The sequence below is a fragment of the Dasypus novemcinctus genome, chromosome 10 (assembly GCF_030445035.2).
Source record: "Dasypus novemcinctus isolate mDasNov1 chromosome 10, mDasNov1.1.hap2, whole genome shotgun sequence".
NCBI classification, from domain to species: Eukaryota; Metazoa; Chordata; class Mammalia; order Cingulata; family Dasypodidae; genus Dasypus; species Dasypus novemcinctus.
Window position 1 is genome coordinate 47,270,643 of NC_080682.1, and position 12,879 is coordinate 47,283,521.

At 56.2% G+C, this 12,879-nt stretch overlaps 1 protein-coding gene across 1 annotated transcript; it reads right to left on the reverse strand.

Annotated features, from left to right (window-relative positions):
- Positions 1–255: 255 nt before the first annotated feature.
- C10H11orf96 (chromosome 10 C11orf96 homolog) lies at positions 256–1,538 on the reverse strand. Its single transcript, XM_004485126.4, has one exon. It carries the CDS (start codon positions 1,226–1,228, stop codon positions 857–859), a length of 372 nt encoding a protein of 123 aa, XP_004485183.2. The 5' UTR covers positions 1,229–1,538; the 3' UTR covers positions 256–856.
- Between the last annotated feature and the right edge of the window lie 11,341 nt (positions 1,539–12,879).

Consider the following 12,879-nt stretch of genomic DNA (forward strand, 5'->3'; position numbering starts at 1 on the left):
TCCTTCCGGGACTTCAGCGATGCGGAACAGACCAATGAGGCTGGAGCGCTCTGGGCAGGTGTGGAGGGGAATTGTGGGTGTCATGGGCCCGCGCACCTGGGACCCGACCTCATTTCAGTGACTTGAAGCTTGTGGAGTTGCCTCCAATCGGGGCTCCCTTTACCCCCACCCCATCTTCACCACATCCTTCCCGCCTTCCCCAGCCTTGGGAGCCCGGGCCCCCAAGGTTCAAGAAGTCAAGAGCCTGGAGAAATGCACTGTGCAAATATATTGACTTTATTTGTCTCCGTTCGGGAGCCCCACAGACATATCCAAGTAAAAACATCATTAAATAAACGCCGTCAGCCATCACAATGAAAAAATAAATATCACTCCTCCGGCCCCAACAGCAGCCGCGCTGCTCCCCAAGTCCCATCGGTCGCGCCTAACAATTATAAAAGTGTTCAGCGAGAGTGTGTTTGCGTGAGTGTGAACGGGTGTGCGGTGGGGGCCACGGTGGAGCGGTGTGCAAAATCGGAGTTGCAAACCATCGGACTAGGGCGTGGAGCGGCTTCCCGGGAAGCCCAGGCGACCTAGAGCCGCCTCTGCGCGGGCCGCCTCCCCGCACACACTCACAGCAGAGTTCGTACTGGGAAGAGTTAAAAAATAAACATTTACAAGGGCAAAGAAAGCGGCCCCCCTCCCTGGCGCCCCCGCGCGCGCTCCGCCGCAGGGCGAAGGCAGCGCGGGGCGCACCGACCAGGTCGCAGCCCGGCGGGCGCCCAAGCGCGCGGGGGCCGGCGGTCCGGGTCCTCAGGAAAGCCCGGGTGCCGGGCGCGGTCCCCTTTGGGGTTCGCACGCCGGACCCCGGCGCTCCTCACAGGGCCGAGTCGGAGTCGCTCGAGTCCAGGCTGTTTCTCAGTTTGCAGCTGCTGAGCTGCTCCCTCTGCAACGAAAGGCTCTGCGTGCTGCGGCGCAGGCACTCCAGGCTCTGCAGGAACGACTTCCTGGCCTTCTCCTCCTCCATGGGGGACACCCCCTCCTCCTCCACCTCCTGGATCTCGTCGAAGGTCACCGGCTGTGTCTTGAAGCGGGACTGGCGCTGCCGCCGCAGCCGGCCCTTGCCCTTGGGCAGCTTGGCGGGTCGCACGGGCTGCGGGAACTCGTCGGCCAGGCACACGAAGTGCGGCATCACCGCCTGGTAGCTGGAGCAGATGCCCATCAGCTCGCCGGGCTTGGCGGCCGCCATGGGGCTGCCGGCGTCTGCGGGGCCGGGCGGCGGGGCGCCGGGGTTCTCCAGGGGCGGCCGCTGCGCCGGGGCCCCCCGGGAGGCAGCAGCCGGGGGCTCGCTGGGCGGGGGATCCAAATCTGCTTCGGGGTGGCTGCGGCCCTCGCGGGCCCGGGCCAGCGCTCCTCGGGAGGGCGGGCGGAAGGACGAGCCCGTCGGGGGTCGCGGGGCTCCGGGGCGCTGCTCCCAGGCGCTCGCCGCAGCTGCTGTCGCCGTCTGGCCCGCGGCGGCCGGACCTGCGGCTTATATAGCCCGCTCCTGCCCACACGGCTGCGAGCTCGGATGACAGCGAATGCCATTTAAAGCGTGCGCGCCCCGCGCCCTTCCGCCTGACGTCGCCCCGCCGCTCTGGGAAAGTAACAACCCCTTCGCCGGCGCCCGCCGCCCCTCCCCTGCCAACCCGGCTCCGGAAGGCAGGCCCCGCCCGCGGGGGTTCCGGGAGAATCCGAGCCCCCGAGAGCGCGCCGTGGCGCGTGGCGCGGCTTCCGGGCAGGGGCAGGAGACAGCCGGGGCTTGGGGGTCTCAGGTCAGCTTGACCGCGCTGTCACAGTCCGTTCTGGGATGTGCCCAAATCTGCGTCGACCCGGGTCGCCGGGAGGGCGGAGGCCCCCTTCTCCGCCCCTATTTCCAGATGCACGCACCCCAGGCGCTGGCTACTCCGCCGCCAGTCCTGCGCTGGGCGCACGTGGCGCGATGCAGCTTCCAGCTCTCCTTCCAGCTCTGAGAGCCAGGGCGCCGGGCTTCCCACGGTGGCCTTGGAGGTAGGGGGTGGTTGTTTCCTTCCTCTCTGGGTCCTTGCCACCCCTCATGACCACCACCACCCCCATACACACACATACATGTAATATACACACACATACACACACAAGCACACAAAGTTATTCCATTTTGCTTCTATCCTTCCCTGGATGTCTTCTCTGTGTTTGGCCCTCGGGTACCCCCATTCACTTGCACAAAAGCACAACACTTGGATGTGGCACTAAACAACTACAACGGCGGCAGTAATAAAACTAGTAGCAGCTACCATCCGGAGAGATTTACTTCCAGCCGGCCAGTGAGCCCTTGTTTTACATCTCTAATCCGATTTAATCTTCGTAACAACCCCGTTTGATGTCTGAGGAAACTGAGGCCCAGAGAGGATAGTAACTCGTGGAAGCAGGTGGGGCGGACTCTTACAGCCCCCTGCTAGGGGCTGAGACAGTTGAGATAAATCGCACCGGTGCCCCAGGAGCAGCTGGCAGCCTGGCCCCAGGACTCACTGGCCTGGCTGGGGAAGCTGAGCAACTCCCTGACAAGAGGCGGAGCTGCTGGCGAGCACAGGAGCAGTGCACCTTCAGACACCCGGGGAAACTCACAGGGCCACTGGCACAGACAGGATCGGTGGGATGTGGTGCCCATTTCTTGCATATCCATTCAACAAAAATTTGTTAAGAACCTACTATGAATCGGCCTGGGAAATGGCACAGGAGTGAACAAGAAAGTTAAAGGCCCTGCCTCCTGAAAGTTATACACTTTACTGTGATGAAAATAAGGCAGGGTGATGTGTCCGGGATGCAGATGGAGAGCTGGTCAGAATGAGTGGTCAGGAAAGGCTTCTCAGAGGAGGTGATATTTAAGCTGACACCCCAAGGGCAAGAATACTACTATTCAATGCTTATTAAGTGCCAGGTTCTGAGTACTTTTTGTGCATAAACTCATTTATTATGTTAGCTGTTTTATTTAATCTTCTCAACCCAAGTGTCTATCAACTTTTATTATTGCCATCTACCGATAGGAAAACTAAGGCACAGAGAAGCTAAATAACTTGTCTGAGGTCACACAGCTAGCAAGTAACAGAGGTGAGATTCAAACCCAGGGAAGCTTGGCTCCAGAGCCCTGGCTCTTACCCACCACACTGAAGAGGTTTGCTTCACGAGGGACAAAGAAAGAGCCAGCCAGGTGACGAAGGGGGAGAGGTATGTTTCTGGCAGAGAGAACCCTAGTGGAAAGGCTCTAAGGCAGGAGAGAGCTTGGCTGATTCAAGGAAAAGCAAGGAAGTCAGAATGGCTAGAGCAGAGCGGATGAAGGGGACGGGAAGTCAGGGCAGCCACCTAAGGCCCGACTGTCATATTAAGGAGGTAGGATTTTATGCCAGCGGCAATGGGAAGGCCCTGGATGGTTTTGAGCAGGTTTATGATTTTAAAAGCCCACTCTGGCTGCTGTGTAGAGAGTAGGCTGGAGAGGAGCAAGCAAAGAAGTCATTTAGAAGGTTGTTACATGACCCCGATACCAGCCACTGAGCACTTGGATTGTGGGGCAGGCAATGGAGATGTAGAAAAATGGTCAATTTGACAGAATTCAGAGGTCTTGCCGATGGATTAGATGTGGGAGGAGAAGGAAAAGGAATCAAGATTGACATCTGTGTATTTGGCCTAAGCAATGATAGTGCCATTGATTGACAGGGACTTGCCTTGGGAAAGGCGGGGGAGGGGGGAGATGACAGATGAAATCAAGGGCTGAGATAGGTCCATTATGGAGTTTTGCTGGCTGTCCATCAAAATCTACTACCCACTGGGTGAGGCCTAATATGCTCACCTTGGAGTGATTATGTGAGAGAAAACTCAATATGTATAATCTTAAAGCCACTCACCAAGATTTTAACCAACAGATGAATTGCTGCCAGGAGCAGGAAGCTGTCATTCATTTGAAAAAAAAAAACTATAAAATTTGACATTGGCTTAGCCAATAAGTGATGAGCAACACAGAAACAGATATTGGAGGATGAAAAACTGATGCCCCTTGCTATGCTGTGACAAAACACTTGTTAAAAACATCACTTTGATTACTCGAAAGACAGACTATGTACATACTAAGTCTAGAATTCTAGAGAAGTGGTTGGAAAGAGCCAAAAAGGTTTGCATATGTTGGCTGTTGAATGCTGCTTTTAGCAAGGTATTACAAGAAAGAGATTGGCCAGTTTGCAAGAAGAAATGGGCAGAAATAGAATGTCTGGAAACTGGTGTCCTTGGGATTGGAAAAGCCAACTGGTTTTGTCCAAAGGGCAGGAGATGAGACCGTTGTGGCTCAGAGTCTTTCTCAGTGCCTGTCTATTGGGTCAAATATGAAGTCAAACAAAGGACTCCCCCTGTAGCAAGCATGAGATTGAGTGTTGCCTCCTGCCACAAGATGGAAGCAACCCAACTGTCCATCAACAGGTGAATGGATAAACAAAATGTGGTATATCCGTACAAGGGTATATTATTCAGCCATAAAAAAGGGATGAAATTCTGATACATATGGCAATATGGATGACCCTTGAGACATCAGGTTGAGTGAAATAAATCAAACACCTGAAGGACAAATACTGTAAAACCTCACTGATAGGAGATAATTAGAATAAGCAAAACCATAGAGTCAGAAACTGGAACACAGGTTATCAGAAGCTGGAATGGTGGCAGGAATGAGGGAAGTAATGTTTAATTAGTGCAGAATTTCTGTTTGGGGTGATGGAAAGGTTTCGATAGTACATGGTGGTGATGGTGGCACAACACTGTATATTTGAATATTGTTACAAGGGGAAATTTTAGGTTGTATATGTTACTAGGATAAGAATTTTGGGAACAACTGTACAGCACAAACAGTGAACCCTAATGTAAACAGGACCATAGTTAATAGTACGATTATAACATTCTTTCATCAACTGTGACAAAGTTACCTCACTAATGCAAGGTGTTAATAATAGGGGAGGGGGAACATAGGGACTCTGTATTTTCTGCATTGTTTTTCTGTAAACTTACAACTTGTCTAATAAAAAAAAATGTTAAAAAATAGTGTTGCCTTTCTACTCAAGTCTATTATTTCAGATGGCCTAAAAGTAACTTCGGTTTAAATGTGGGATAAAGGTATGGGTTAGACAAGGAAGACAGACTTAAAAACTCTGTCAAGAAAGGAACATTGAATTTGGTTACTGGCACATGGAACTTACTAGAAGCAGGTAGACCAAAAGCCTACCAAATGTTTGAAGGACTTTCCAGGCTGGGCTGCAAATGCCCATATATAGCCAAATCAGCCCCTAAGGAGGGCAGTCTAGACTCTCCAATGCCTTCTTGGGTGTTCCTGGAGATTGACAGACAAGCAAGAGCTTCTCAAAGGGCAAAGTCAAAGTCCAGAAAGGACACCGGGGAAAGAGGTTACCCCCAGACAGCAGACCCAGGGGCTAATCAGAGAACTTGCTCGCTGCCAGGGCAGGGAAGTCTTCACAGTTCTAGAGGGTAGACTGGTGGAGGCTGCTAGCCATCCACCCACCTGGGAACCATCTCCCAGTTTCTCTTGCAGCTAGGTGCAGCTATGTGTCTGACCTCCCCTCAGCAGAATGCGAGAGGTGGTCTGTGTGCCTCTGTCTCACTCATTTAAGAGGAAATCCCTGCCCTTCTGGTTTTTGTCCCCCTCACACTGGCTGGAAGAATGATTACCAGAGAGACCTAATTAGAGGAGGCAGACTGGTCATTGGTCAGGGTCCTTAAGCAATCACGGAGCCAAGCTACCTGCCAGCCTGAAACACTCCCCTTGGAACTATTACATGAGAGCAATCAACCGAAAACTTTTAATCACTCTAATTTGGGGTCTCTTCATTACCTCACCTTAGCATTGTCCTACCTAATAGAGCCACTGAACATCCCAGTGGAGATGTCCAGCCGACCACTGGCACTCAGGGGAGAGGGGCAGGACGGAGGTGCAAGTTTGGGAGCTTGATGCCAGGGGACTGGGTGAAGCCACCTTCCAGACAGAGAAGCGCAGCGGCCAGCCAGCACTGGGAAGAGGATGAGCCAGTCAAGGAGTCCAAGATGTGGTGGCCAGCAGGATAGGGGGGAAAAGAGGAGAGTGTCAAACTCTAAGAGAAGGATGTTTCTAGAAGGAAGGAGACCATTGGAATGGGAGTCTGGAGGCGAGTCCTAGTCTGCCATGAACTTGCTGTGTGGCCTTGGACAAGCCACTTGTGTCTCTGAACTGCAGAGGTCTCAGCTCAAACGTTACCCCCTCAGAGAGGCCCTCCCAGCCGTTTATTTAAGGTTGCCTCTCAGTTACTCCCTTATTCTGTTTTGTTTTCTTCGTAGCATATGTATCGTTAAGTAAAAGGTTTCCTATTGACTTCTGCATTGCCTGCCTTCTCCCACAGGGCTGTCAGTCTTGTCCCCAGCCTTACCGCAGCTCCTGGGTTCCTGAGGAACGACATGTCCCCTTGCTCACCCCCTCCCATGGCTCCCCGCAGGCCAACCAGGGAGCCACCCCAGAAGCATCCCTCCCCATCAGGGCCTCCCTTCCCAACATGCACAGCTCCTCCTGTCCCCAAATTCCCAGACAAGGGCCTGGGGTGCCCTCAGCCACCTCTCAGCTTCCCTGGATGGAGGAAGTAGGAAAGGAAGCAGGCGCTTCACAGCCAGGAGCCCGACAGCGATGAGCTCATCCCCGCCCGTTCTGCTGCCAGAAAGTCTGGGCAGAGGGGGCCCCTGGGAAGAGGGCAGGGGAGGGCGGGAGAGACTGAAGACGCCCCTCAAAGATGAGCTCTGAGCTCCCACACTGTGTGGAGCCTCTGGTCCTGCCGCTGGCCCTCCCCAGCCACGACTCCTTCCCCTCAGGGTGCCTCGAGGGCCAGCCCCAGCCTAGGGGGCCTTTTTGCACTTTCTGTGCCTTCCGCTTCCCGAGGGAGCTCAGCCAAGACCCTGGTTCTAACTCCAGCTCCACCACGGACTCATTCTGTGACCTTGGGCGGGTCAGGCCCTCTGAGTCCTAAAGCTTCTGTACCTGGAAAGCCTAGGCAATGGCCTTGAGAGCCCACGAGTAATGTATGGAAAGCACCTAGCAGCTGCCCAGCATGTCTTCAGCATGAAATAAAAGTTCCTTTGGTTTTCATGATCTCACGGCCAAATCTACCCTCACCCCCGACTTGGTTGACAAGATCCCAGGGAAGGGCTCCAAGAATCTCTTCTTCCAGAGGGCATTTTGGGGTTTGGGCTCATCCTCCCTGCCTGACTCACTGTTTAAAAGAAGAAACCATGGCTCCTGCAATGGCCCCAGTGGTGGAATTTCAGGCAGCCATGTCGAGGTGGGACTCACGGCACCCCAAAGAGTCCTTGGGGCTCTCGGGGCATGCCAACGCCACTTTTGACAGACCCTCCCCCTCACCCATCTTTCCACCAAAGGCTGAAGGGCCAAGGACTTCCCTTCCCAAGATTGGAGGGGGCGAGGCACCCAAGGAGAGCTGCCTGTGACAAGGAGGGGCCCCCTGGGTGCTGGGTCCTGGTGCCTGTCACCCAGGCCGGAGCCCTCTGGGTCTTGCTGAATTCGCAGAGGCTGGGGCTTTGGGGGCAAGGGGTAGTTGTCATTGGGGTTTTTCCAGGGTGGGCTAAGTTGTCTCACCTCCCCACCCTGGGGCAGGGATTGGCGAGTAATGGGGGCACGGGACAGTCCCTCTTTTCATCAGGGCTGCAGCCCCGGGCTTGCAGAAGACAGACCTAGGAAATGTTACCTGTTGAATCTCCCTTATGTGCCTGGCCTGGTGCCAAGTGCACTTCGTGGTACCCTCTCACCTAAACCATCCCAGGCCATCCTTTGAGCAGTATCCTGGGATGGCCACCATTTCACAGATGAAGACTCAGGGTCCCACTAAATGCCAAGTTATAAAGGCTGGACTCAAAGCCAGGTCCGCGTGACTCAGAAGCCAGTGCTCACGGCTCAGCCTGCCAGGTCTCCCGTCTCTCTGGCCTGGGGCACAGTATCAGCTCCATCACCCACGGTCCCATCTCTGAGCCTCAGTTTCCCCATCTCTGGAGTGAACTGGCTGGAGTCCCCTCCTCCTCTAACATTCTAGAATCCTCTGGAGGCTGCGGAGGTGAGGAGACCCATTCATAGGAAGTGGAGCCTTCCTCCTGGGCCCGGGCTGAGGCTGCGGGGGCAGGCTCGTCTTCACGGAGGGGCTGCTGGGGGAGCAGATGGGGCAGGAAGGTGGCAGCAGACCGGGGAGGGGCTTGTGCCGCCACCTCCTCCACCATCCCCGCCCACACTTTGGCTTATTGGCGGAGTTGCGGTTTAAAAAAAGCAACCACCAGTTCTTCAGCGATTACCAGGGCTTTGTTTCCAAGGGAGCCTGCGGTACCCTGGGCCCAGGTTGAAGGGAGCAGGGGTGCAGGGGCGCCCTGGGATGAAGAGGAGGCAGTGAGCCACCGAGGTCCTACAGCAAAGTGGGAGAACCAGGTCGGGGGATCCATTCACAGGCCCTCCTCTGCTTCTCCCTGAGGGATGGAGGGTGCTGGGGGGTGGGTAGCAAGAGGGCCAGGCCCCTTCCTGTGGCAGCTTTGCTGCCCCAGCACAGACCTGATGGCAACTAGAAGGCTGGGCAGGCTGGGTGACGCCCCTCTCTCCCCAGAGTCTCCCCGGAGTGGGCCTCGGGGCTCCAAGCACTGACGGAGGTGGTGGTCGTTCCCGGTGGTGCTGTTTGGGTCAGGCTGCACTTTGGGTGTACTTGGCTGAGCAGTTTAAGGGTGTGTATATGTGGGCGCATGGGTGTGCAGGTGCGTGTACAAGTGGGGAGAATGAAATGGAAACGTGGCATTAAGTGAGGGGGAACAGCAACAAACACGACGTCTCCAGCAGGCACCACGGGCCTTTTCCGAGTGACCCTGCCTCCCAGCCGCAGCCCCACCTCCCGCTGGTGCCCCCCAAGCCTCCTGCCCCGCCAGGCCCTCCACACAAAGCCTGTGACCTCAGCACCCTACCAGCTGCTTCTGTCTCACTCAGAATTAGCACTTCGTCTGGTACGACTGTGAGCATAAAAGTGTTGTGATCATTTTGCTGGAGGGTTGCCATGACAATCCCCAGCAAGCTCCGAGAGGGGGTGTCAGCATATGCACGGGAAGGAGGAAGAGAAAGACAGAGAGGAGGAGAGTCTGAGACACGGAGAGGGAGAGACCGAGAGAGGCAGAGGGTCAAGGAAAGCCCTGCTGACACCCCCAAGCCAGCCCCGCAGCCTCCAGGGCCCCTGCCGGGGCCGCCCCGTTCCTGCGCGATGAGCTCACCGTCTAGCTGGGGCGCCCTGTATACACAGCCACTGTACACAGCAGCTGCTGGCTGGCGGGCAGGGGCAGGCAGGGCAGGGCCGGTCCCCCTGGGGCACCCTGGCACTTCCATGCCCAGGACGGGTCCCAGGGTATGCCAGATTGGAATGGGGAACCGGTGATTCTGGGGACTCACAGGAGCCAGAGCCCAGGAAAACCTCCCAAGAGCTGTGGCCCGGCCTGTGGGCCCGGCTGCACAGGAGGCAGGAACAGCATGCCACTTCCCAGCCCAGGGCCTGCTTCCCAGCTCAGCTGCACCAGGCCCAGGTCCGCGGCTCGTCACTCCCACGTGTGTTCTTGGAGGCCTGAGTGTCCCTCCCCGGGGCCAATGCTTTGACAATCACTACATGGCCGAGGACAAAATCCTGCACAATCTGTGGCCCTTAACTTTCCTCAGTAGATGTATCTTTGCCGTATTTTGAGATGAGGCCAGAGAGAGGGGAGGGGACTTGACTGAGGTCACGGCCAGCGGCGAGGCAGTGCCAAGGCAGCTGGCACCAGCCCCCGGGAGGACTGGTTCTCTGGAATGGGTCCATCTGGTCCTAGCCCCTCAGGAACGGACCGGGGACACTGAGGCCCAGAGGCCTCCCCAGCTAGTAAGCAGAAAGCCAGGGCTTGCAGCCTCAGCTCCCAGAAGCCTCCCTGCCTCTGCTGATCCATGAGTCAGCACCACAGGCTCCAGAAAGCTAACTCCAACCACTTATTTCCCAAGCTTAAAGGACAAGCCAATGCCTTGGAAGGAGAGTCTTCTGGTTATTAACAAAACACAGCAGAGGACAACTGGAGCTGGCCAGGGACACAGAGGCCACAGGTCAGAGGTTTTCCAGGCTGCACCGAGCCCCACTGCAGAAGCCGGCCGTGCAGAAGGCCGCCGGGCCCCTGCCGTTAGAGCCGTGTGGCCGTGGGCAAGTGGCTTCTGCTCCCAGAGCCCCAGTTTCTGCAAGAGTCAAGAGTGGATGAGCATGAGGGTGTGGTTCTGGAGTCAGGGGCCCTCGGAGGAACTGCCTTGCAAGTTCTGGGGGAGCAGCTACTCCGGAACAGCAGTCCCCAGGGGTTAGAGGTGTCCCGATCCTGCAAATCCACCTTTCAACAATAGACCCTCCCGAGGGGCGTCATAAATCAAGCGGGCTCTGAAGACCACTCGTGAAGACGATCTCCCGTGGCCTGGCTAACGGGCGGCTGTGGGAGAATCAGGCTGCCTGCTTGGATGGCCTGGTGCCGGTGCTGGTGCTGGTTCTGGTGCTGGTGCTGGTGTGGGCTACCAGTCCCTCCCGCAGCCTGTGAGCCGGGACGCCTGGCCCTCAGGCCTGCCCCACTCTCTCAGGGCTGGCGGTTGAGAGGGTGGAACCAGCTGATGCAGGAGAACACACAGGATAAGCCTGAGGCCCTGCAAGGGGATGTCTTATGTGGATTTCCAGAAATTAGGGTGGAGGACGAGGCCCTTTCGGGTGACGTCCTGAGCCCAGCCCCGGGGGGTCGGCGCACCACCAGGCTGCTGGTCACTGGAGCGCCCAGGGAGCTGTTCTCCCCACACACTAGGGAGTCTTCTCCTCCTTGGACGCTGCCCTGGGCTGCCCCGAGATCGCCGGAGGTGCCTGGCGTCTGATGCCAGTCAGAGGGGCACCTGTGGGCGGAGCCTCTCTGACGTCGCCTCCCGTCCGTCCAAGGCCTTGGAAGGCATCTCCTGCTCCCTGTCAAGGCGGCAATGGCTGCCGTTTCTCCTGCTGGAGCCCTTCTCTTAAAGGGAAACACAGGGGATGGGATTTAAAGGAGCAAGTTCTTCCCGAACACCCGCCTCATGCTGGGCACCAGCACAAAGCACCTTGCGCCCATCATCTCACCCTTAAGCCTATCCTCTGAGATGCGGACGGTTACCTCCAACTTTTAGTTGAGGAAGAGGTTCAGAGATGTTGAGGAATTTTCCCACAGCCACACAGCTAGGCAGAGGTGGAGATGGGATTCAAACCAAAGTCTGTCAGTCCAAGCCAACTCCTCTTCCTGATGGCCACATGCAGGAAGCTTTTCCCCGCTCACAGACACCCCAGCCACAAGGGGCAGGGCCCAGCCAGGCGGCTGGAGTTGCTGTGACCTCATGGCATGGATCAGGCAGGAGGGATGCAGAAAGTGGCTCCCAGTGCCTCTGCACCATGACCAGCTTCTATCAAGAGTCTCCAGACATCTGAGATTGGAAACCACTGTTAGAACAGCACAGAGGAGAAAACCACAAAGGCCCGGCTGATGGGGTCTCGAGCAGAAGAAATGGAACGGAGCTGCAGGCTGTCAGAGCAGGAAGGGACCGTCTAGGCCAGCGGCTTTGGCATCCGCAGGGCAAGTCAGCCTCCCTCGTGCTTCATACGGTGGGCTTCTTTTTTTTAAAAAAGGTTTATTTTTTATTTTATTTCTCCTCCCCCCTCAGTTGTCTGCCCTCTGTGTCCATTCGCTGTGTCTTCTTCTGTGACTGCTTCTATACTTATCAGCGGCACCAGTAATCTGTGTTTCTTTTTGTTGCGTTATCTTGTTGTGTCAGCTTTCCCTGTGTGCAGCGCCATTCCTGGGCAGGCTGCACTTTCTTTCACGCTGGGCGGCTCTCCTTACGGGGCGCGCTCTTTGCGCGTGAGGCTCCCCTACACGGGGGACACCCCTGCGTGGCAGGGCACTCCTTGCGCGCGTCAGCACTGCGCATGGGCCAACTCCACACGGGTCAAGGAGGCCTGGGGTTTGAACCGCAGACCTCCCATGTGGTAGAAAGACGCCCTATCCATTGGGCCAAGTCTGCTTCTCCATACGGTTGGTTTTTAAAGGATTTTCATGAGGCTTCAGTTCTGTCAAATGTATGTGTGTGGACACACTGGATAAAAATGTAAAAAAAAAGTTTTACTGTGGATTGTGGTTAAAAAAGCTGAAAAAAGAAAGCATTAAGTTGATCCAATTACTGCATTTTACAGATGGGAACACTGAGGCCAAGGGAAGGAAAAGGCTTTGCCCAAGGTCGCTGGGGCCATTTGGTCTCCTGGCGCCGGACGCTGCCTGCCCTAGTACCCACAGGCCGCCTTTCAGAAGCCGGTTTTTTTCATTGTCTTTTTAACCTTGGACACTAGCAGGCTGCCCAACTCTTACCCCAAGTGGCGCTCAGGCTGGAGCAGAAAGAAGCCAGTGCTTCCTCCCGGGGTGGCGATGAGCCTTGCTCTGGCTGTGGCGAAGGTGCCCTCAGGTCTGTCCTCTTCTCTCTCACTGCCTCCTCCTCCTCCCAGTCCCCGCTGTGGTCCCCTCCACTTCCAGGATGGTCTCTTCTCCTCAGCTGCCTGCCCCCTCTGCCCCCTGCCTTACTCCCAGTCACTGGCTTCCTCCTAGGAAATTCCCTCATCGGAGACCCGCGCGGAGCCCTGCTCGCGCCCCAGCGCTCTGTGCTCCCAGGTCCGTCTTTCCTTCCCTCTACCACGACTGGATGGTGAGAACTAAGTGAGACAGACAGACATCATCTCACACAGCCCCACAACAACCATGTGAGCTGGGTTTTCTTCT